Source organism: Pelophylax lessonae (genome assembly GCF_965119305.1).
Source record: "Pelophylax lessonae genome assembly, chromosome: 5".
Classification (NCBI taxonomy): domain Eukaryota; kingdom Metazoa; phylum Chordata; class Amphibia; order Anura; family Ranidae; genus Pelophylax; species Pelophylax lessonae.
Genome location: NC_138772.1, coordinates 490,067,842 through 490,092,325, shown reverse-complemented (window position 1 = coordinate 490,092,325; position 24,484 = coordinate 490,067,842). Strand labels below are relative to the sequence as shown.

The following is a 24,484-nucleotide window of genomic DNA, read 5'->3' as shown; positions in this document are numbered from 1 at the left end:
CAGGACTTGGTTTTAAAAAGGGAAGTATTTCATAATGTGCTAGTACATGATGCATACTAGCACATTATGCCATTGCCTTGCAGGGAATATTTATTTATATTAAATACCACAGTTTACGATTGCTTGAAGTTTAAAGAATTGCAAGTATGCCTATATTAAACATAGTTACTAGGGATAGATCGATACTGATATTTTGGTCACAACGTATCGGCCGATATTTTGTAAATTTAAAGTTTTGAAAAATAAAGATAATTTTTTACACAAATCTGGTACTGAATATGTTGATTTTTGTTTAATGCTTAATGGCTGGCTGGCTGGCACCCTGTGGTGGGTGGCTGTCTGGCACAGGGCCTGTGGGCGGGGTGGCTGTCTGGCACCCTGTCTGTGGGTGGCTGGCTCGCTGGTACAGTGCCTGTGAGTGGCTGGCTGGTACAGTGCCTGTGGATGTGGGTGGCTGGTTGGCACCAGGCTGCTGTGGGTGGGTGTATGGCTGTAATACACTCCCGTGAGACTAGTCCCAACTCCAGACGAGACTGTCCAAGGCGAGGGAGGCGGCCTAAGAAGGCAGAACGACGTCAAAAGAATATTGGCAATATTAGCCAGTTCCGGGCTGATACCAATATATTGGGGAAAGTGCATATCGGCCCCCGATATATCAGCCTTGCCAATAATCGGTCTATCCCTAATAGTTACCATGATCCACCTTGGACCAATGTAACTATGTATAATATATACCATACCTGGCTGATACCCCCGGAAGCTGGAAATCACTATAGTAGACACTGCTACTCCAATGATCTCCACTTACACCTGGGAAATGTGCTGAGCAGCTGGCCTGACTCATTGTGAACAGAGGAGGTCGAAAGCCAAGCCTAATACACATGATGAGATCATCGGATGAACGATCGTCCTTTTTTTTTTGCACACTAGTCGCATATTGAAAATAAAGAGGTTACTAAAGTTATGAACGTTCTCGTACGGCAGACTGAAAATTCGGAAGTGATGTCATATTGTATTGCATTTTTGGAAGACAACTGTAATGATTAAACGAAAATCGCACGAACTGGTGTACAAGAAAATGTTTGCGTTTGTCCCATCGGATAATTTCACATAAATTGTCGAGATCGGCTTTCGAAAGCTGTGTACTAATATAATGATCAGATTATGGGACGATCGCTTTGAAAGTGGTATTTAGGTACGATTTTCTGATTGTGTGTATGGGCCGGAATTGTAAATTAATGTGTGCGTGCTCGCTTCTCAGACAAGCCAACCATCATGCTGTCCTGAAAGAATGAATGTAGCCTGTAGTAAGGCTAATAGGGGTGTTTTTTTTTTTTTCTTTTTTTTTTTAAATAAGTATATATTTCTGCCCAAAGGTTTTGAGAATGACACAATTAACTTTCACAAAGTCTGCTCCTCAGTGTTTTTAGTTCCTTTAGTCAGATGTTACTATGGTATACTGAAGTATAATTACAAGCATTTTTATAAGTGTCAAATGCTTTGACAATTACATGAAGTTTATGCAAAAAGTCAATATTTGCAGTGTTGACCCTTCTTATTGAAGACCTCTGCAATTCACCCGGACATGCTGTCATGTAACCTCTGGACCACATTCTGACTGATTGCAGCCCACTCTTGCATAATCAATGCTTTGAGTTTGTCAGAATTTGTAGGGGGGGGGGGGGGGGGGTTGTTAACCATCCTTTTGAGGATTGACCAAGTTCTCAATGGGATTAAGGCCTGTGGAGTTTTCTGGCCATGGACCCAAAAGTTTGATGTTTTGTTCCCCAAACAACAATTTAAAAAAAAAAAAAAAAAATTAAACAATCCAATATAAACTTACTTTAAAAATCTCCTTTCATGTTGTAAGTTCTGCCTGTTTGCTAGCAGTCTTTTTCCACAACTTCCTAGAATCCCTGCATGCTTTGCAGCTTCTTGGTTTACGATTAGTCAATAAGGACTACATATCCCATGGTACCTTGCTGTCTGAAAACAGGGATTCCTGTAGATTCCTTTATGACTAAGCCATGCTGGGCAAGGCGAAATGCGTCAGCCCTGGTCAGTGGAGCAGTGCTGGCTGAGGCGGTCATTTACACCAAACATGGATCGGATTGGTTGAGCAGTGTCTTATACCTTTCTTACTGACACTCTAGATGTATGAAACTGGACGCCAGCTCTCTTTTGAGCACCAGCGGGGAACCACACCATATTATGCCCTTGCTTGGAGTGGCGCTGAAAGTTTTGACAGGTCCTGTACTGACTCCGCCTCCTCAAACTCCACCTCTCAGCACCTCTGTAGTTCAAAAGGCCGGCTCTGTGAAATGTGACACAGCAGTGCCAACCCCACAAGGCACAGTGACTGCGTGTCACAGAATTCAAAGTAGTAAATGTGTGGGGATCTTCACACAGTAAATTTCCAAACTTCAAGATCATTCAGATTAAAAAGGGGCAGTCTAGAAATAATTTCAATACAATGCAAAAAGTAATATAGGATTATACATTTTGACCATATACTTTAACCACTTGCCGACTGCCTAACGCTGATCTATGTCGGCAGTCAGCCCCTCACAGGCAAAGCGACGTAGGTCTACGTCGCTAGCTTGTGAGGGTCTAGGGAGCGCGCGCCGCCGGAGGCGCGCTCCCGCGCGGTCACGCACCCCCCCCCGCGCGTGTGACCGGCGGACCCGATGTCCACCGGTCACTCTGCGATTGTCGGGGGAGAGGGAGAAAGTCAGGCGGCTTGTGTAAACAAGTTGCCTGTCATTCTCCCCTGTGTATGAAGGATGATCATACGGTTCTACTATGTAGAACCGTTGATCACGGTTCATACATCTGAAGCCACAGCCAATCACAGTAGAAAGCACGCCCCTAGGGACACACACAGCCCCTCCCTCTCAAATAAAGTTAACCCCTTCACTGCCAGTGTATTTTTACAGTAACAGTGCATATGTATAGCACTGATTACTGTAGAAATGTCACTGGTAACCCCAAAAGTGTCAAAAATGTCAGTCAAGGGTATTACGCGTTAAAAATCTTTCCCTTTGTTAGTAAACGCGATAACTTTTGCGCAAACCAATCAAAATACGCTTTTTGCAATTTTTTTTACCAAACATAGGTAGCATAAAACAAATTGGCCGAAAATGTTAAAAAATTTTGATTTTTACATTTTTTTGGGGGGGAATTTCATATAAAAAAAAAATGTGAAAAATATTGCTATTTTTGCAAAATTTACACTCTTTTTTTGTTTATAGCGCATGATCCAAAAAAAAAAAAAAAAAAAAAAATCGCACAGGTAATCAAATACCACCAAAAGAAAGCTCTGTTTGTGGGGAAAAAAAGGACGCCAAATTCGTTTAGATACAGCGTCGCACGACTGCGCAATTGTCCGTTAAAGTCACGCAGTGCCGAATCGCAAAATACCCCCTGGTCAGGAAGGGGGTAAAATCTTCCGGGGCTTAAGTGGTTGCAAACCCCAAAATGAAAGATGAGCAAAGCCTTCCCTTCTATAGTGTGTACTTGCCTCAGCCATAGCACTTAGTGTGGATCTTGTCTGCTCTCTGCTCCCTCCATTATGAGTCACTACTAAGTTTTTCCTGACACCAAGCAATCCTCGGAGTATCTCCTGCCCCCCTCAAGCAAACAGCAGGTGATTGACAGCCTGAGCTGTGCATTTCCTCCAATGAGACTGTGTATACGGGGTGTGTCCATTCCCTCCACTTAGGTATCAGATTACACTAAGCTCTGTGCTGCGCAATGTGTGACATCAGATCCCTGCCCCTTGCTCCTGGAATATGAGAAATACCCTCTGGTGTATTATGGAAGGCTGTGGAAGAGTGAGGGATGCAGATAAACAAGTACAGCTTAAGTAGCAGGTTTTTGCTTCATCGCTGTGTACCAACTGAGGCCAGTCACTCCAGCGGGCCTATGAAAGAGTTATCACTTTAATAGCATCCTCCATGTTTCTGACATAACCAATTTCTTTCCAGGCCACAATCAGTTCAAGAGCTGTCACAATAGGATGCTTTCATTGGATAGGATGGGCTAGGGAAGTGGGCGAGGGGGGGGGGGGTAATAGATTAAAACCAGGATCAAGGGTCTTGAAGCTCATCATAGATAGAATGTAAAGACATCATAAGAAAATAAAAAAGGGAAGATGATTTGATGGGGTATAAATATAAAGCAGTGAATCTGACAATCATTCAATGCAGGTGAATCTTCCAGTTGCATGTGTTTTAATAAAAGTCACATTCACTGCTACTGGATGCTAAGTGTAATATTCAGCCCCCCTCCATCAGATACCCTGCAGAACCCCCCCCCCCCCCCCACCTTGTCTTTAAACAGCTAGGAGAGAACTGCGATCTTGGCTATTTACATTGGCCTCCTGCTAGGAGAAAAACAAATTAGGATTCAATTAATTGTGCTTTCTTGTTAAAGTGTTGAGCAATGACCTGTACACTGAAAAACAGCTCTATTTACAGGAGACTTCAGTCTCCCGCAGTGGTGAAAAGCTGGATAGCGCCTCCATGTGGCCAGAAAATGAACACATAACCTAGAAGACTCCTGTAAGTAATTAGTACAAAACTGAACAACACAATAAATTATTCACATTGTTTTGAAGCTTTCTTGTTGTTGTGGTTTATCAAACTTCGCCCAAACATCAGGATACAGATTTGTGGGATTTTAATTCTTGGCAAACTAACATGGTGTAGAGAAGTCTATATTACAGGTCCATTTGTAGAAGAATAACCAATACAAGTGTTTCAATCTACAACCCAAGTGTTAAAGGGCTGCCAGAATTGTTTTATTTTATTTAAAGGCTGCATTCACACTATAGCATTTTATGAACGTGCACAAAACCGCGCATTTTTCCATGCCTTAATGCAAATCTGAAAATACCACGTGTTGTGCATGTGGTGCCATTCATTGGTAATGGTGAAACAAACATGATGAGCAGACGTGGTTTTTAGCATGGAAAAACACAGCAACATGCAAAGCTTTATTCTCCAAAGAGGTGCAAAGTCTACTTTGCTGCATTTGTTACGTGTAGGGCAGCCCATCAAAATGTATGAGCTGCCCTATGCATGTAGCGCAAACACCTGCATATGTGTGCATATAGGGCCTTAAAAGGTGCGCTCAGTAGGAAACCAGCTGCTGGTTTACCTTAGTGAAGATTCCGGCGCCTGCACCTGAAGCCAACTGAAGAATCAGCTTGGGGTGCCGAGATCACTGGATCCCTGGAAAGGGAAGTGTCCTTATATTAAAGGATAGCATAGGATGTATAGCTACAGTGTCAGTGGCTGCTGACTTGGTGGCTATGGACACAAACTGCCAGACTCAGGAGGGAGCCCGCACGGCTGCCCCATAGTACACAGCTTCCTATGGGGGCACAAGCAGTAAGAGGAAGAGCAGACAGCACGAGCAGGGGACCCCACAAGAGGTGGAATAAGGCTGCTTTATGCAATACAATACAGCTTGCTATGGGGGCACAAGCAGTAAGAGGAAGAGCAGACAGCACCAGCAGGGGACCCCACGAGAGGGGGAATAAGGCTGCTTTGTGCAAACCATAGACAGATTTTCCCACAAATGTTTGCCCTGGTTTACCATGCGAGTACACTTACTGCTCCTCTTTCTTTGATATAGCATGTCCGGTTCAGTTCTCTCCTTGCACACTGTACACAGCGATCGGTATAGCGTGCGAGGAGAGGGAGAATGCAGCACCGCTCACCCCTGCCTTATCCCTGCCCCAATCATGCACATCCTTGCCTCATCCATGCCCATCTGTGCCACTACAGTGCCTCACAAAAGTGTAATGGGTAGTCAGGAAATTAGAGTTGTAATTTTATGTCCCTAGAGCACCTAATGGAGCTCTCTGAATGTTGGGCCTCTGTATGTGGCCAGGCTGTGTAAAAGTCTCACATTGCTATGTACATGCTATGTGTTAGAAATATCTTATACAAATATAAATATCTTATATTGACAACTTTGTGTTAAAAAAAAATAAAAAATGCATTTTCGTTTTCTTTCCACATTTTATAAAAACTTGTGGAAAATAAAGACATGTTGTTAAGAGACTCATAATGCCTCCTAGATTATGGGTTGGGGTGTTTGCTTTTCAACATGGGGTCATATTGCGGGCACTTCCATGGTCCTGGTGCTCCAGGGCCTTCAAAACTGTGATAGGTTGTCAGGAAATTGTTTGTGTAATTTATGCTCCTAAAACGTCTGAAGGTGCTACTTGGATGTTGGGCCTCTGTATGTGACCAGGCTGTGTAAAAGTCTCACACATGTGGCATTGCCATACTCAGGAGTAGCAGAATGTATTTTTGGGTGTAGTTGCAAGTATGCCTATACAGTGTGTGAGAAATAACTTGGTAATATAATAATTTTGTATAAAAATAATAAAAATTAAAAAAATCCTACCATGCCTCTTACTACACTGCTCAAAAAAAACTTAAAGGAACACTTTGAAAACACATCAGATCTCAATGGGGAAGAATATCATGCTGGATATCTATACCGATATGGACTGGGTAACATGTTAGGAACGAAAGGATGCCACACCGTTTGATGAAAATTAAAATTATCAACAGAGGGATGAATTTAAAGACACCCTGAAAATCAAAGTGGAAAAATAATGCAGCAGGCTAGTCCATTTTGCTGAAATTTCATTGCAGCAACTCAAAATGATACTCAGTAGTTTGTATGGCCCCCACGTGCTTGTATGCATGCCTGACAATGTCAGGGCATGCTCCTAATGAAACAAAAGATGGTGTCCTGGGGTATTTCCTCCCAGATCTGGACCAGGGCATCACTGAGCTCCTAAACAGACTAAGGTGAAACCTGGCAGCGTCGGATGGACCGAAACATAATGTCCCAAGAGTTGTTCTATTGGATTTAGGTCAGGCGAGCATGGAGGCCATTCAATGGTATCAATTCCTTCATTCTCCAGGAACTGGCTGCATACTCTCGCCACATAAGGTCAGGCATTGTCATGCACCAGGAGGAACCCAGGACCTACTGCACCAGCATAGGGTTCGACAATGGGTCCAATGGTTTCATCAAGATTCCCAATGACAGTCAGGGTGTCATTGTCCAGCCTGCAGAGGTCTGTGCTTCCCTCCATGGATATGCCTCCCCAGAAAATCACTGACCCACCACCAAACCGGTTGTGCTGAATGATGTTACAGGCAGCATAACATTCTCCAAGGCTTCTCCGGACCCTTTCACGTCTGTCACATGTGCTCAGGGTGAACCTGCTCTCATCTGTGAAAAGCACAGGGTGCCAGTGGCGGACCTGCCAATTCTGGTGTTCAATGGCAAATGCCGAATCGAGCTCCATGATGCCGGGCAGTGAGCACAGGGCCCACTAGAGAATGTCGGGCCCTCAGGCCACCCCCATGAAGGCAGTTTTTAAATGTGTGGTCAGAGACATTCACATCAGTGGCCTGCTGGAGGTAATTTTGCAGGGCTCTGGCAGTGCTCATCCTGTTCCTCAGCACACAGAGGAACAAATACCAGTCCTGCTAATGGGGTAAGGACCTTCTACAGCAACGTCCAGCTTTCCCAGACAGTAACTGCCTGTCACCTGGAATCTCCACCATGCTCTTGCTGGGAGACACAGCAAACCTTCTGGCAATGGCATGTATCGATGGGCCATCCTGGAGGAGTTGGACTGCCTGTGCAACCTCTTTAGGTTCCAGGTATCGCCCCATGCTATCAGTAGTGACACTGACCCTGGCCAAATGCAAAACTAGTGAAAAACAGCAAGATAATAAGTAGGGAAAAAAAAATTTCAGTGGCCCCAACCTGTAAAACCATTGCTGTTTTAGGGGTTGTCTCATTGTTGCCCATCTAGTGCACCTGTTCATTTCATTAACACCAAAGCAGCTGAAACTGATTAACAACCCCCTCTGCTACTTAACTGACCAGATCAATATCCCAGGAGTTTGACTTGATGCTGTACTCGGATTAAAAAGTGTTCCTTTAATTTTTTGAGCAGTGTAAAGACCTTGGATTATCTACTTTCCAAAAAGGGGTCATTTGGGGGATATTTGTACTTTCCTGGCTTGTTAGTGTCTCAAAAAATGAGAGATAGGCTGGCAGTACATCAGGTGTGAATAATTTTCAATGATTGGCACCATAGTTTGTAGACTCTATAACCTTCATAAAGACCAAATAATATATACTTATTTGGGTTATTTTTACCAAAGATATGTAGAAATATAACTTTTGGCCAAAATTTATGAAGAAATTTGCTAAATTTTAAACCGAAAATAAGAAACATTTTTATTTATTTTTTTTTTACAAAGTTTTCTGTCTTTTTTTATTTATAGCGCAAAAAAAAAGTGATGATTAAATACCACCAAAAGAAAGCTCTATTTGTGTGAAAAAAAGGACAAAAAAATCATATGGGTACAGTGTTTCATGACTGAGTAATTGTCATTCAAAATGTGAGAGCACTGAAAGCTGAAAATTGGCCTGGTTAGGAAGGGGGTATAAGTGCCAAGTGGGTAAGTGGATAAAGCACATGCATGATTCTTGTATTTTGACAAGGTTTGTTTTATCATGGTGTTCAGCTTCGTGAAATTAGGAATCGCTGGAAAAGCACACTTCGATTTAATATTAGGGCAAATGAAACCGGTTGCGCAACGTGCAGCGAAAATAACGCAAATACCACACTATCCTGTTTAGCTCACCCACACTACGGCATAGCGCATAGACAGCAGAGGGGCGTGGCTTCTCTAAGAACGAAACATCACAAACCCCAACCCTTTCCAAACCAAGCAGAAGACATGTGGGATAACCATGAGCTGCTGTGTTCACTAAGCGAGAAGGATGTTGCAGACTGGCAGATTGCAAAGCATCATTTCTACTAGATGACGTTTTGTAATCATTTATAGAACACAAAGCTTCCTCTGAATGGCTAAACTACATTCAGCCCAACTCAATTTTGTTTTCAGGAGCAGGATGAGAAAAGTTCCCATCCCTCTGCTTGAACACAGTGCTGTATACCAGGGGTTTCCAACCCCCGGTCTGTGTCCTGTTGATGACTGGGCCGCACACCAGGTGAGCAGCAACCACGGCCTAGACCGGACCATCACAGACTGTTGTCGCTGCTCAACTCGCTGTGCGGCCATTCCTGTATCCTCTCCTGGCTCTCCCTCCCTGCTGACAAGGTCATCCTATCAGCATGGCAGGGGGTAGGAGCAGCTGGAGATCTGCACAGAGAGTGGGTGTCTTTTCATATTAACAATCACCCACTTGTTATAATATGAAAAGTTGGGCAGCTCCAGATTTGCAGCTCCTCCTGCCCCTGCCCTGCTGATAGGAGGACATTGTGGGCAGGGAGGAGGAGTCAGGAGAGGACACGCAGGCTGAATCCTGCCTCTGCCCTGCTGATAGGATGACATTGTGGGCGGGGAGGAGGAGTTGGGAGAGGACACACAGGCTGAATCCCGCCTCTGCCCTGCTGATAGGATGACATTGTGGGCAGGGAGGAGCAGTTGGGAGAGGACACAGGCTGAATCCCGCCTCTGCCCTGCTGATAGGAGGACATTGTCGGTGGGGAGGGAGAGTCGGGAGAGGTCACAGGCTGAATCACGCCTCTGCCCTGCTGATAGGAGGACATTGTCGGTGGGGAGGGAGAGTCGGGAGAGGTCACAGGCTGATTCCCGCCTCTGCCCTGCCAAAGGTAGGACTGTGCAGGGGAGGCAGTGAGTGAGAAGGGGCATTGACACGTTATGGAGAAAGGAGGGGGGGGCAGCCATGACTGCAAGGGGCACTCTGTTGTGGGAAGGGGGGGGGATGTAATTGCTAGGGGCACTGTAATATAAAAACAAAAAGGGACTGCACAGTAATCATTACAGTGCCCCTTTACAGTGCAGTCCTCCTCACATTACAGCCCCCTTTTAAATCACAGTGCCCCATTATAGTGCAGTCCAATTCCCATCACAGCACACCTTTACTGTGCCAATCCCCTTTACATCACAGTGCCCCTTTATATCACAGCGACTCTTTACAGTGCAGTCCCCTTCATATCACGTCCCTCCTTTACAATGCAATCCCCTTCCTTGTGATGTGAAGAGGAACACAGGACACTGTGGCACTGCTTTAAAATGAGAACTCTGATGCAAAGGGGAACTGTGGAAACCAATATAAAAGGGGGGAACTGTACTGTAAAGGGAAGGGGGGGGGGCTGGGATGCGGTGTGAAGAAAGTCTGAGGAACGATTCTGTGAAGACGCTGCTGGCTGCCATGAAACCGGCCCCTGGTACCAAAAAGTTTGGGGGCCAATGCAGTATACGAGGCCTAGCTCAGGCTACAGTTTATATAGCGCACACAGCTGCTGCATCTATTAATGAAGTAATTGTTTGTTTGGACCATCTTGGTACAAGTGAACTATTTAAGCTACTAAAACCTGGAGTTCTGTTCCAAGGCAATGACTAAGGAGGATAACACCCCAGAGTCTGCACTCCCAGAAATAAGCGTGCACTGGCAGTTTCGGATTTTTATCTTTGCAGGTTCCCTTAAAGGAAAGGATTCTTTCTATAAAATTAAGAAAATACAATGACTGCATCTTAATTAAAGAAGGAAAAGCACTGGAAGTGCTAATGACTCAGGCCAAGATCTGAGGTTGTATAGAATGAGTCAGAGGAGAAGCTATGCTCTGCACTCTGGCTATGCAGTCTCTCTGCAGCCACAATTAACAGATTACTTTATTGGACAAGACAAGCGTTCTTACCAGGCCAAGTTTTTCTGAAGCATTGGCTTTCCATATGCGAATGTTCATTTCATCTGATCCACACAGAATGTATTTGTTGTCCGCTGACCATCTGACACAGGTTACATGCTGCATTCTCTTTGTGTGATACACTTCCCTAGGACCAATAAGACAGCTCACGGTTAAGGTACTTACAGTAAACACATTTCATCACCCTAGCCTCACCATAATGCTATTGGTTACAGAAAATCACTATACGATTCCCTTACTGTCCTGTTTGTTCACATTAAAGAAGAATTCCAAGTATGGCTTTTTTTTTTACAGTTCCATTGGTCAAGCTTGGTCCAATATAACTATGCATTTACCTTACTCCTCTATAACAGTGGTCATCAATGTAGGAGTTAAAGGGACCTCAAATGCAGTCCCTGACATGGCCCACAAATGGGAGGTGATTTACTGAAACTGGAGTGCAAAATCTGGTGCCGCTGTGAATTGTAGCCAATCAGCTTCTAATTTCAACTTTAAGCTTTGACAAAAAGCTGGAAGCTGATTGGTTTCTATGCAGAGCTGCACAAGATTTTGCACTTTCCAGTATTAGCAAATCAACCCGATAATGCAGACGGACCACACCATACCGACCCCCCCCCCCCCCCATGGACCACACCAGCTCAAGCCCACCCACCATACCACCCCCGTCACCGGCTCACTCACCCTGGACTGACGTGGAGGGCAGGCAGCAGCAGCTTTCCCCAGCGGCGGCAGCTTCCCCTGCGTCTCCTCCTTGGCCAATAGCATTCGGCCAATCGGGAAACCGGTCTCAGGAACGCTTCCTGATTGGCTGGGAGGAGAATCAGTGCTATAATAGCGAATATTCATTCTCTATTGTCACACAACTGGGTGGGCTCGGGCGCAGTGCTCTGCACCCCCGAGCCCACCCTTTTTTGAAGCCTATTATAGGTTCTGGCTCTATTCATGTGCTTCAAAAAAAAAAAAAAAACCCTCATTGGAATCCATGCGTCCGGTGCCCTGCATGTAGATTAGGGGGGCCGGATGCATGGATGAGGGGGTAGCGCCCCTGCACCCCCAATGGACGGGCCACCACTGCTTGAAAGGAAAACCTGTACTGAAAAAATATTGAGGATACTATGGCTGACCATTCCTTCTGCCTATGCTAGTTACTGGCTACCACTTCAATGATTCAATGGCTTTAAGGTTGCCTAGAAAGTTAAGCTGACTGTGTCTAGGAACACTAGAAATAGGTGGTCCTGGGCACAGTTCACTGGTTTGGTATAGTTTGCTTCAGTGTGAGTGCAAATCATGCATGAGCACAGAACTCTCCATAGATCACAGAGCACAGGTTAGAGGCAGAGGTTATGTAAGTGTGCCTGGGAATACATTCTTCAAAGTCCAGTGCGGGTGCAGACCAGTGGGGGAGAAACAATCAAACTCAGGCACTATTCCAGTGTGAGTGCACCCTTAAAGTGTTACTAAACCCACAACAGTAAAAGCAGTCTGTATATGCAGTAAAGCATGTTTGTTGTACTCACTATGAAACCTAAGGGGTTAATCCTCCGCATTGTGTAAAAAGACTGTTTGATCTGGTCTTCTCTGATCCTCCCCTTCTTCCACTGTCACCAATGATAGTACAGAGCCTTGGGGGCACTCTGCACATGCTCAGTTTGGTGTGTATTGCTAAATCTTTTTCTTTTTTGGGAGGGCGCATGGGCCAATTAGCACTGTCCTGACAGAGGGTCAGGGGTCATGCATCCTCAGACATCAGAGGAGAATGAAAACTCCTCCTACAAGTTTTAACCAGTGCTTGGCCAGACACTGATAGAAGTCACAAGATTGCAGGTTAAATTTATTAAAATAATTGCATTTCCATGTTCTGTGTATTGTGGGAGACCAGATATAATGAATGCAGGGTTTAGTAACTTTAAACTTTCCAAGTAACTGACCTTGAACAAAGATGGTAATCAGAAGTTCAGACATCTTGGTCTTTGAATTTCTACTCTACATACTGAATTTGAGTCAGTGACTGAGGAAATAGGGAAGCCGGAGAACTAGTATCCTTAGAAGATCAGCAAAGACAGCCCCATATTTCTCTCAGTACAGGTTTTCTTAAAAAAAAAAAATCCACTGATGACAAGGAGGCGAATTCTCACCAGTAGACGTCAGATGACGAATCGCGTAGGGCGGAGTTTGTACGTCAACGTCACTTCCGGTTTTTGCAGTTGGGAGCCGTGGAACGCAGAAGAAGCTTCAGCGTCCGGCGTCTGCATCCGAGACTGAACTTGATCAACCCAAAGCATGAGTTTACCTACACTTGCCTGTACATTACGGAGATATACTACACCATGGGGCTTTTTTTGTCTTTGAGCACCTAGACCGGACCCATGCTTGGAGGATCCTTTGAGGTTTGCCCAGCCTAAGACCACTTATTCGTCCCCATTTGGTGTATCCGAACATACACAGCCTGCCATTATAGTGTGCCTTCTAAGGGGGTGAGTGCGACACCTAGTGTCCTTTTATAGGCACAACCTTTACCATTTTTTCACGGCTTTTAGTGTTTTTTCACCATCCATCCTTGCACTAGCACCACCTTTTTGGCACTACAGAGCTTGGAAGTTTTATGGACAATAATTTTTACCTGCTTATATTATATTCATTCCAATAAATACCTGCACTATTTATTTATTTATGCACTATTTGTGAAAAATAAAACGCACTTTGATTGGATGTTTGCACATTTATTCTCATCACTTAAGCACTTTCTGGGGCATGCATTATTGAGCCCAATATATAGATCCTGACCTTTGGCACTTGCACTTTTTATGACTTTATTATAAGTTAATTTATTTACCTGTTAAGGTAATCACTATTTTCTTTCATACACGGGATCTTGTGCAATACACACAAAAATCAGGTTAGCGCCATCACCAACCTTTTTTGCACTTCAGAATTCTCACCCTGTGCTGCAGTTTGGAGGGTGTTGACTTGCAGTTCACAATTCAAGTCAGGTAAAATGTCATTGCAATCACAAATTTAAATCACAAACGTATGTTTAAAAGCACATAGTACAACATATGTTTTCCATCACATACTGCTGTGAAAAAGACCTTCATACAGAACTTTCTACAGTAAGGCTGATAATATTCTCACCTGCTGTGGCCGCTTTCAACCGGAAAGATGCGAATGGATTTATCAAAGCTGGCGGATACAAATTCCTTTCCAGTAGGGGAATAATCAACATCCAGGACAGCGGACACGTGGTCAATGTGCACCTTTACTGGACTGTCCATGTAGCGTATGTCATAGGTGTACAGTCTGTATAGAGACACATTAGCATGAACAGATGCAAATAAGATGATCAATTAAAAAAAAAAAATATATATATATTAAAGCCTATGATGAGACTGGGGCATATAAAGTTTGACAAAAGATAAATACAATTTTTTGGTCCATGCTGTACAGCCAGCTAGCACAAAAAAAAAAAAAAAAAATTATTATATAAATAAATATCCTTCCAATTCCTGAGGCCTATGTCCAGCAAAAGTTTTTTTTTTTTTTTTTTTTGGTGACTCTTGTGGGACCCGAACCCATACAGCAAAAGTTTTACAAAACATTTACAATGCATTAATGAAGCTTCAAACAGCTTGGTAGAAAACCTAAATGCAACCTACAGCTTCAGTTTAGAAGTGTTATATGCATATATTAATGGGAAAATGGCTGTAATTTTAAACATGCTGCTAGGAGGTTGCAGGTAGTTTGAGTGCTACAGGAAAATTAATGAAATGCTGTCACAAACTGAAATAGCAGGCAAAAGCACAGAAAAATTAAGTCTATTAAATGTTCACTTGCAGTGCTTTTCTTTACCATAAATGATGCCTTAGAACTTTCTAGACAAATGGACTCAGCAGTTCCCTAGCACAGCCCCCTCCTTCCTTGCAGGTCATAACCCTCTAGTTATGTCTAATTACTGTCTATGCTGACCCAGCTCCTCTGCCCAACCCTTTACCTCCTTACATAATCTTTAATGTAGAAGCTGGGGGAGGGGTAAAGGGGAATACTATAGAGAACAGGTGTCAAACACGTGGCCCCCCAGGCCATTTCATGTGGCCTTAGCACCTCTCCTGCAGCACCCCCCTTGTCTCTGCCCCCACCTTGTCTCAGTAGTCAGCAGCAGAGAGGACAGAACTCCTTTGCCAGATCATGTGCTTCTCTGTGCTGCTGCAGAAAAGCTTGTCTTAGCCCAACCCCCCTTCTCAGCAGTCTGCAGCAGAGAGGAGGGGAGAACTCCTCCTACATATCCTGCACCTCTCTGTGCAGCCACAACACTACCTTGTCTCTGCCTACCTGGTCCCAGCATTTAGCAGACTGTGTAAGCTGACTCCAGCCTCCTCTGGTCCTCCTCCAGACCTTGCACTTTCTTCTTGCCAGATCCACCCGCATTTTCTTCCTGGCAGTAGCACAAGGTAATTGGGTGCACTATGATGTAAGGAAGGGTGGGAGACTCTTGACTTATGATGGCGGGGATTCTTGACATCTCATGTAAGGGGATGTGGGGTGCTCTGGACATCTAATCTTACAGATATAACCGGCCCTTTGAGGGCAACCATAATACCGATGCGGCCCGTGATGAAATTGAGTTGACACCCCTGCTATTGAGGGTCAATGAGTGAGGGCTGTCACTTTATACAAGCTTTTGGAAAGTCATCAAATAAAGAGAAAATGTCAACTGATCATTAAATTTCAAAAACTTTCTTCCTAGAAGACTGAATGTGCATTTAACGTATTTTAGGCATGATATTTACCTATAAAAGCCTCCCTTGTGTTGAGTTTCCAAGGCCTCGAGAGTGCTGGAGCTGCTGACATCACATCTACGATGGTGGGGCCCAGCAGCAATCTCAGGCCTTTTGGAACTCTACACAACGGAGGCTTTTACAGGTAAATCACAAGCTTAAAATATGTTAAATGCTCATATAAACGTATGGGAGGATTGTTGGTGAAAAGAATTGTCTCTTTTTTTTTAACCTGCTACCAGCTTAAAATGAAAGCCAGTACTCCCATATAAATGTGCCTTTAACATCTGCAAAATTAACCTGAAGATTGCTTTAAAAGCCTAAACAGTACTGGCTGAAGCCTGCTAGAAGCTTTGCAAATGCTTTTAAAAAGCTCGCTGTACATATTGCTCTGCTTCAAGCTGAAGCTCCTGTGAGCCATATTTAACAGATCATTCCTGTGATAAGCCCTCCTCTACTTACTTGTAGTTTTCATTAGCAGCTGTAAAAATAAAAGCTTCCATGGGGTTCCAGCAGATTGCGTTTGTTCTCATTTCTAGAATAATCTGTGAGAAGAGAAAACTGTGCTAGTTTTAACTTGCAATTTAAAAAAAGAAGTACGGACTTGTAAAAAGAAAAATAAACATTTATACTCTTCTAGGTGGATGCAGCATCTGTCCCTCGCCGGCTATGCAGTGAGAACCGAGCGATCAAACCCCGCTGATCGTTCAGTTCTCCCCTCTGAGCAGAGAGCCAGGAATGTCAGTCTCCAGCTCTCTACTCTGCCCCTCCAGCGCTCACTGGAAGTGCTGGGCATTGCAGGGAGCAGGAGGGGCAGGCCCAGGGCTCTTGGGGATGTGGCTGAGAGGCTGAGCCAAGGTGCCTGTCCAGGCTTCTGGGTGGATACCAACCATATGACCATGATTTTTTCGTAGCCTGGATCGGCTCTGTGAGGTCAGCTGTCTGCTGCAAATAGGTTACAGGCGTACAGAATGAACAGCGCTCCTTTAACTTGGAGAAGTACAGCCAAAAATGCTTTTGCCATACTTCTCCTTTGGACCTAAAAATTCTTTTTTTTTTTCACTAAAGTCCTCATCAAGGAATCTGCCACTTAAGTGGAACGTAAACTCTGAATCAACTTTGATAGTCTTAATCCTTCTGAAGTTAGCATTATTAAATATATAGAAAAGTATATCGTATTTAACCTTTTTTCTTTTTACATTTCTTTAGTTACTTTCTGGTTTCCATGCCTAGGCAAATGATGTCAAAGGCTTTCTCAACTAAGCACATTCTCCTGCTTTCATGCCAGAGCTAAGGGAAAATAGATTCCAGGAAGTAAATGCTAAATTAATCATCTGCCCTTATTCAAGATGGCCATGGCCAGAAATGCTAGGGGGTGTTTTCCAATGTGATTTCTCAACAAAATAAAGCATGGAGACATGGAAGAATGGGGGAGTTTTCTTTGAATATTAAAAATGAATTAAATAGCATTTTTGGTTTGTGGTGCTCAGATGCAGTGTAGTTCTGCTTTAATAAAAAAAAAAGGAATGTTCAAACCTTCCTTCAGCCTAAAATCCCACGCTAGACGTGTTGCTAAAGATATAAAACAATTGCTACTCTATTTGACTTTGCCCTGGCTAACCAACAAATTTGGTGGATCCTACCAAGAATTAGCCTTATTGTACTCATGTCCTTCTCAGTAGAGCAGGTAATGGTTCAGTTTGGAAATAAGGACTGGAGAAACAAAGATTGCATCATCCAGGTAGGGGGAGAATGTTATGCATGCCCTGGGATTTCAGCAAATCCACTCGAGTGATCTCCAGGACAGGTGCAGAATTTTGTCCATCTGATCCTCACTACAGCAGAGATCACATGACCAGATACCTAGGCATTTGATAAGAACATCAGCCATGGAATCTTGGAGCAAAGGAATGTATTGACTTTAGGATAGAGGAGCATGGATACAGGGAGCTCCCATTCGACTACAGTTCATCTTTTAGAAACCTGAAGTAGGACCTGCAAATCGAAGCCTTACTCCCCAAATATATATGGAAAAGGAACTGCAAGTTATATGCTTTGCTTTTAAGTCAGATTACGGCCATTTATTCAGATATAATGGAATTTCCAGAACACCACAACATTTAAATGAATGTGATGAAATAACACATGTGGAGAACAGAGAAGTATCCCACTCCAAGGCTGTCCTGCAAGATAAGCCTTGGAGGCCAATGACTAAACTTCACTAAGGCCAGGCTCATAGGTATGTGGTGTGCTAACGCACATTACAATGTATGTAAAGGAACACAATCAATTTGATTGGGCTGACAATGTACCCCAGTGCACAGGAAACTGCACCGGATTGGTTTTTGGAGGTGTATGGTAGTACATTATGGCATGCTGCAACACAGGTGCATTGCTTAAATGCGTTGGGTTGGCATTCAAAACAATTGGCACTAAGAACTCTAATGCATGCATGGTACGGTGCCTTCTGCTGCAGTACTGTGTCAAACTTAATATTCATCTACATGAGGTACCCCGATTTGCTTACATAGCCCAACTCTGAAAAAACTGTTAGTTGAAAACAATCTGTACAATTAACCACTTAAGCCCCGGAGGATTTGGCTGCTAAAAGACCAGGGGGTTTTTTGCGATTTTTTACTGCGTGACTTTAACGGATAATTACGCGGTCATGCGACGCTGTACCTAAACAAATTTGACGTCCTTTTTTTCCCACAAACAGAGCTTTCTTTTGGTGGTATTTGATCACCTGTGCGATTTTTTGATCATGCGCTATAAACAAAAAAAGAGCGTCAATTTGGCAAAAATAACAATATTTTTCACATTTTTTTATATGAAATTCCCAAAAAAAAAAAATGTAAAAATCAAAATTTTTTAACATTTTCGGCCAATTTGTTTTAGGCTACATATGTTTGGTAAAATCGCAAAAAGCGTATTTTGATTGGTTTGCGCAAAAGTTATCGCGTTTACTAACAAAGGGAAAGATTTTTGTCATTTTTTGTGTTTTTTTTTTTTTAACGCGTAATGGCGGCGATCTGCGATTTTATTTTCGGTACTGCGACATTGCGGCGGACAGATCGGACCCTTGACTGACATTTTTGACACTTTTGGGGTTACCAGTGACATTTCTACAGTAATCAGTGCTATACATATGCACTGTTACTGCAAAAATGACACTGGGAGGGAAGGGGTTAACTTTATTGGACAGGGAGGGGTTAAGTGTGTCCTAGGGGCGTGCTTCTAACTGTATAGGGACATTCCTATTGGTGTAAAAACAAAGATCAACGGTCCTACATAGTAGAACCGTCTGATCTTCATTTTTACACCAGGGAGAATGACGGGCGGCTTGTTTACATAAGCCGCTCCACCTTTCTCCCTTCACCGGAGCGATCGTAGTGTGACCGGTGGACATCGGGTCCGCCGGTCACACGCACTGACTTGTCAATGAACGAGCCGCGGCGGGCGCGCGCCCGCCCGCAATTGGCTCTCAAGTCAGTGACAGGCGAGTGACATATCCATACGTCACTCTGCCTGGACGGGGCTGACCGCCGCAGTATATAGTCGTGCGGCGGTCGGCAACCGGTTAATGGCTATTATTTAGAATACACTTAGCTAAAACTTTTTTTTTTTTTTTTTTTTTAAACATAAGTGTGCATAATATTTAACGCCCCCCCTGCAACACCTCTTCACATTTACCTTATTAATACCTAGAGGGTACTGTAAATTACTCTCACATGGGTCTGTGTTCCAAAACGTCCATAGATTGGGCTCATAAAAACGAGTCTCTCTTTTTCAAAATGTTGTCTGTCTGGCTGTTATGCTGATCCACATGCTTATGTTCTTTGAGTTACTGACCCAGAACAACCAAGCTGATCAGAGGTCCTGACTTATTTCTAACTTAAGTTACTGCATGAAGGTTCATGGTCTGTGACCCAGAAGAACTAAGGCCAGGGATAGAAAGGTAACCAACATATTGAGAAATAACAGCCTCAGTAATCCTCCAAATACAGGTTCCCTTTAATTGCATGATTCATTTTGAGACTGTACTGTGATTATTTATAACAGAACTGGAATCCACTATGTGTTGATATTGCATGGAACACACTCTCCAGCCTTTTGTAACAACTGGACTAGGTCAATATATACAAAGGACAGAACAGGACTTGCCTTTTTCAGTGGTGTAGGCTTCCGCATATCATACAGGACAATACTTCGGTCAACTGCGCAGCTTCCTAAAATGTGTGTCTGAAAACAAACAAGACCAATAAATTCATCACATCAAACTATCCTCAAATGTATTACAAAATCAATGAAATACAGCTGAAAAAAAATGTAGCAGTATGGAAATAAGCACTCATTAATACACAAACAGTGGTCCTCAACCCTGGCCTACAGGGCCAACAGGCCAGATTTTCAAGATAACTGAAATACATCCCAGGTGATATCATTTACTGCTCAGTGATTGCAGTACTCTAGTCTGCATCTCCCCAAGGTAATACTTAAAATCCGGCCTGTTAGTGGGCCCTGTAGGCCAGGGTTGAGGACCACTGCACTAAAAAAAATAAAAAAAGTCAGTGCCCCAAACATGTTTATTGGATCTATAAGTTAGAGCAAAGACTCTGCTAAGCATAGATGTTTACAATCTAATCAACTCTACTGGTCGGTTGGGATCCCCCCCATCAAGCTGCACATTGGACCATCCCTGGGACCACCTGTCACTGGATTCCTTGCCACATCCCATGATGAGCCTGCTTTTATTTTAATGCTAGTAAAGCCTCCTACACGCGCACCGATTGTTGGCCGCCCGATCGGCCGTCTTTTGTCCAGTGTTGTTGTGTTGGTTGAAATGTGCTCTAGACTGCACACAAATTTTGTCAGCCAACAACAACCAACTTCAGAAGTGATGTCATGTGATGGTTTACTTTCCGTGTGTTTTTTCTTCTCTGAGCATGCCCAGTCTTGCTCATCTGACTTGTCGGCCGAAATCTGTACTGACTGACGAACAATCGGCCGTTTTGGTGAAGCCAACAAAAATTTTATAGCATGCAGACCAGATTTTTTTCGGCCGAAAAGTCGCAGTCGGTTGTCGGAATCATCATACTAACAAGTCGACAATCGGCCGATCAGACGTTGGCCGAAAATTTACGCCCAACAATCGGTGCGTGTGTACGGGGCTTAAGTGTATTTTTTTTTCCTTTGGCATTAAAAGTCTTGTTTTCTGCACTTAGAGGCGCCTTCTGTTTGTTTTCTTTCTACAATCGAATCAACTACTGTGGGGTAATACCTGAACCAAGGAAAGAAGTTGAAGCTGAAATCAGAAACGAACTCCACATAAACTGGACACCAATTTTGAGTGGAGCTTGGCAAGTTTTGCTCAGCAGGTCATCTGCTGTATGGGATACTACTGTGAAGTTCTACCGCTGGCCTGACAGGGACAGACTGAACAGTCTTAGCTTTTAGCCAGAGGACCTGTCTCACCGTGTCCCGTGGTACCCCAGCTAATCATTACTATATATATACAGCTCAATGTACATTAGTGCAGTGTTTCTCAACTCCGGTCCTCAGGGCCCACTAACAGGCCAGATTTTAAGTATTACCTTGGGGAGATGCAGACTAGAATACTGCAATCACTGAGCAGCAAATGATAGCACCTGTGATGTATTTCAGTTTTCTTGCAAACCTGGCCTGTTAGTGTGCCCTGAGGACTGTAGTTGAGAAAAACTGCATTAGTGTGACGGTCCCTGAGAAGAATGCTCCAAATACTTGTGGTCATTGGAATGAATCAACCCCCCACCCAGGCCTCATTCCACGGCCAGTGAGTAGTTGATGTTTTTTTACCTCCCCTGCAACTGCCCACCTTAACTGTGCAATGGTAGCCATAAGGGGTAGTAAATATTGCCATATCCATGAGGCTATGCAGAAAAAATTATACAGCATATCGTGTTTTGTCAGGAACCCAAGGGTTTCACATAACCCTTGTTGAAAAAGGCTGCTCTAGTGGATTCTCTATTAGAATATATAGAGCCATATTAGGCGGGAGGGAGATCTCAAAAGACAAAACTGAGTTATATTCTGTATATGCCCAACATTCTCAAAATGTCCCTACAGTAAGAGACAATTACCAAGCCTTGATGTGCTCTGTAGAAAGTCTGCGTTTGTCTTTTTCTCATCAATAGCTTCTACAGAACAAGGGAGCGAAAAATAGGAGCAGAACTCTTAAGCCAGCCATAGACGGCTTGAATGAACTATTGGAGATTTGAGCCATGTATGGGCAGGCTGAATGTACCAGGGTTGATCGATCGATCAGCTTGGGTACAATCAGCCTGTTGTATTTTACATGCAATTATTTCTAGCGGCAGTAATCACGGTGCCCCCTTCATCCCCCTAATATCTCTGAACCTAGTATCCATACATTCTGACATATTTTATATGCTGCTTATAAAAACATATTACCTCAATAGGGTTAAATCGGACGCTTGAAATGCTGTCCACTCCCCAGGAGTAAGATCTTATAGGACTCGTCCTCTGCTCATCCCAGATGTCCACCTGCTGTCCACATGTGGCAAACACAGCATCCCTCCAATGATGGTCCACCCCTGTAAAGACAGTCTGCAGACAGAAAACACCAAAATGCATTATTATCTGAATACTACTAAACGTCCTTACACTGAGAGCTTGCTTTTGCAAACCAAAATATTACTTTATAAAAATAGCAGTGACATCATCTCTGCTATTGCTCTGCACTGCTCATGTGATATACATAGGCTGTACAAAGAATTGACCTCTGTGACGGGACCAACTGGCTCCACCCACTAAAGACTGCCTGCAGAAAACTACAGGAAGGGGTGGAGACAAGACCAGCCACTAGCACAATGCAAAGGTTCCTGCAGGCAATTCCCCATAGGTCCTTACCTACAGTTATGGGGGTTGGGGGGAGGGTGGAAGTATCAAGGGACTACAACTGTGGTGATGTCACCAGACTTGTGCTTTATTAACATCTATGGGTCCCTCTACCACGGTGGCAGATAGGGTTTGTAGTCTTCCATTCACAGTTCTGTGTAAATGGATCTGTGAATGGATGACACGACTGTGTGGACAGGGCCATTCACAGCTGCACCCAATTAAAAAGCCAAAAGGAGCCTATGGGCAGAAGAACCCCATGATCTGGGCGAGAGAGAGGGTTGTTTGAGGGTGGGGGGCTGGGGAATGGCACCATGTTTCAGGTCACATGCTGAACAGGGATGGAACTTAAAACAATATCAGAAGGTAGAATTGGTCTTTAGCCTTGCAATCCATAAACTAGAATATTCACCATATTAAAGTTCCATTGTTAGACTTTTGCTCTTTGACTGGATTATCTTAGCTGTCTGTCCAATGCATCAGCCCCAATAACATGTAAAGGAATTCTTCCTTGCTTTGTGCACTGGTGGAACAGGAAGGGGCAATCCCCAAACTGTGCCCACAAAGTTGGGAGCATGAAATTGTCCAAAATGTCTTGGTATGCTGACGCCTTAGGAGTTCCCTTCATTGGAACTAAGGGGCCAAGCCCAACCCCTGAAAAACAACCCCACAGCATAATCCCTCCTCCACCAAATGATTTGGACCATTGCACAAAGCAAGGTCCATAAAAACATGGATGAGCGAGTTTGGGGTGAAGAAACTTTACTGGCCTGTACAGAGTCCTGACCTCATCCCAATAGAACTGGGATGAATTAGAGCAGAGAATGCGAGTCAGGCCTTCTCTCCAACATCAGTGCCTGACCTCACAAATGGAATGGTCAAACATTCCCATAGACACACTCCTAAACCTTGTGGACAGCCTTCCCAGAAAAGTTGAAGCCGTTATAGCTGCAAAGGGTGGGCCAACTCAATATTCAACCCTATGAACTAAGACTGGGATGTCATTAAAGTTCATATGTGTAGATTTTTTATTTTATATTATATACACATATACATACACATACAGTATCTCCCATAAGTGAGTACACCCCTCACATTTTTGTAAATATTTTATTATATATTTTCATGTGACAACACAGAAGAAATGACACTTTGCTACAATATAAAGTAGTGAGTGTACAGCTTGTATAACAGTGTACATTTGCTGTTCCCTCAAAATAACTCAAAAATGTGAGGGGTGTACTGCATCTAATGTTATACTCTGTGTTACTATGGGACATGTATATCGCAATGAATAAATTCAGAGCAGGGTTACCTGGAGGGGCCCCTTTTTTCTGTTTAAAGGTACAGTAACACTCCAGAGCCTAACATCACTTAAGGCAGCAGAAGAAGCCCCTCTCCCATTTTCCTAAGTGTGCCAATATATGTTTATTAGGAGATAAAGGAATACATTTCCCATGACGGTTCACTGGGTGTACATCAGAGCTATTGGATAAAAACACTACAAATACTACTAAAATGAGTCAAGACACCACATCCCATACACATAAAGCCATACAAATAAAAAAATAAATATCACTAAACACTGGATTCTTAGGTTAGATAGTTACATAGTTAAGTTAGTCAGGTTGAAAAAAGGTTATCACAGGGTCATAGCATAAACATGATACAACTTGGAGTCGGCTTTTACTTTTTGTCACCAAGTCGCGATTTAGGCTCCGTTCACATATTGGCGCGATCCCAAATCATTGGAAATCGCGTGACGCCCGTGCAATTCCTGTGATTATGCAATTGCACCATAAAACGGGGCACGATTTCGCTGCAATTGTCGCCCGTCGAACTGTGGTAGAATCGTGCAAACAGAATTGCAGGACGACTGTCGCCCAAAAAAAGTACAAGAACTTCTTTTGGGCAACAGGCATCCCGCAATTCTGTTTGAGCGATTTTACTGCAATTCGTCAGGCAACAATCGCAGCAAAATAGCGTTGCGTTTGGGGTGCAATTGCAAGTCACGGGAATTGCACGGGCGTCCCACGATTTGCAAGGATTCTGGATCGGGGGCAGA

At 43.6% G+C, this 24,484-nt stretch overlaps 1 protein-coding gene across 1 annotated transcript in view; it reads right to left on the bottom strand.

The window, feature by feature from the left end:
* Positions 1-24,484, bottom strand: part of DCAF13 (DDB1 and CUL4 associated factor 13) — a 46,136-nt gene that overhangs the window by 8,766 nt on the left and 12,886 nt on the right. The window contains exons 5-9 of the mRNA XM_082257923.1: positions 21,973-22,128; positions 19,687-19,764; positions 15,985-16,067; positions 13,883-14,047; positions 10,742-10,877 (exon numbers count right to left, since the gene is read on the bottom strand). Coding sequence (XP_082114049.1) covers positions 10,742-10,877; positions 13,883-14,047; positions 15,985-16,067; positions 19,687-19,764; positions 21,973-22,128 — 618 coding nt within the window. The remainder of the gene's footprint in view (positions 1-10,741; positions 10,878-13,882; positions 14,048-15,984; positions 16,068-19,686; positions 19,765-21,972; positions 22,129-24,484) is intronic.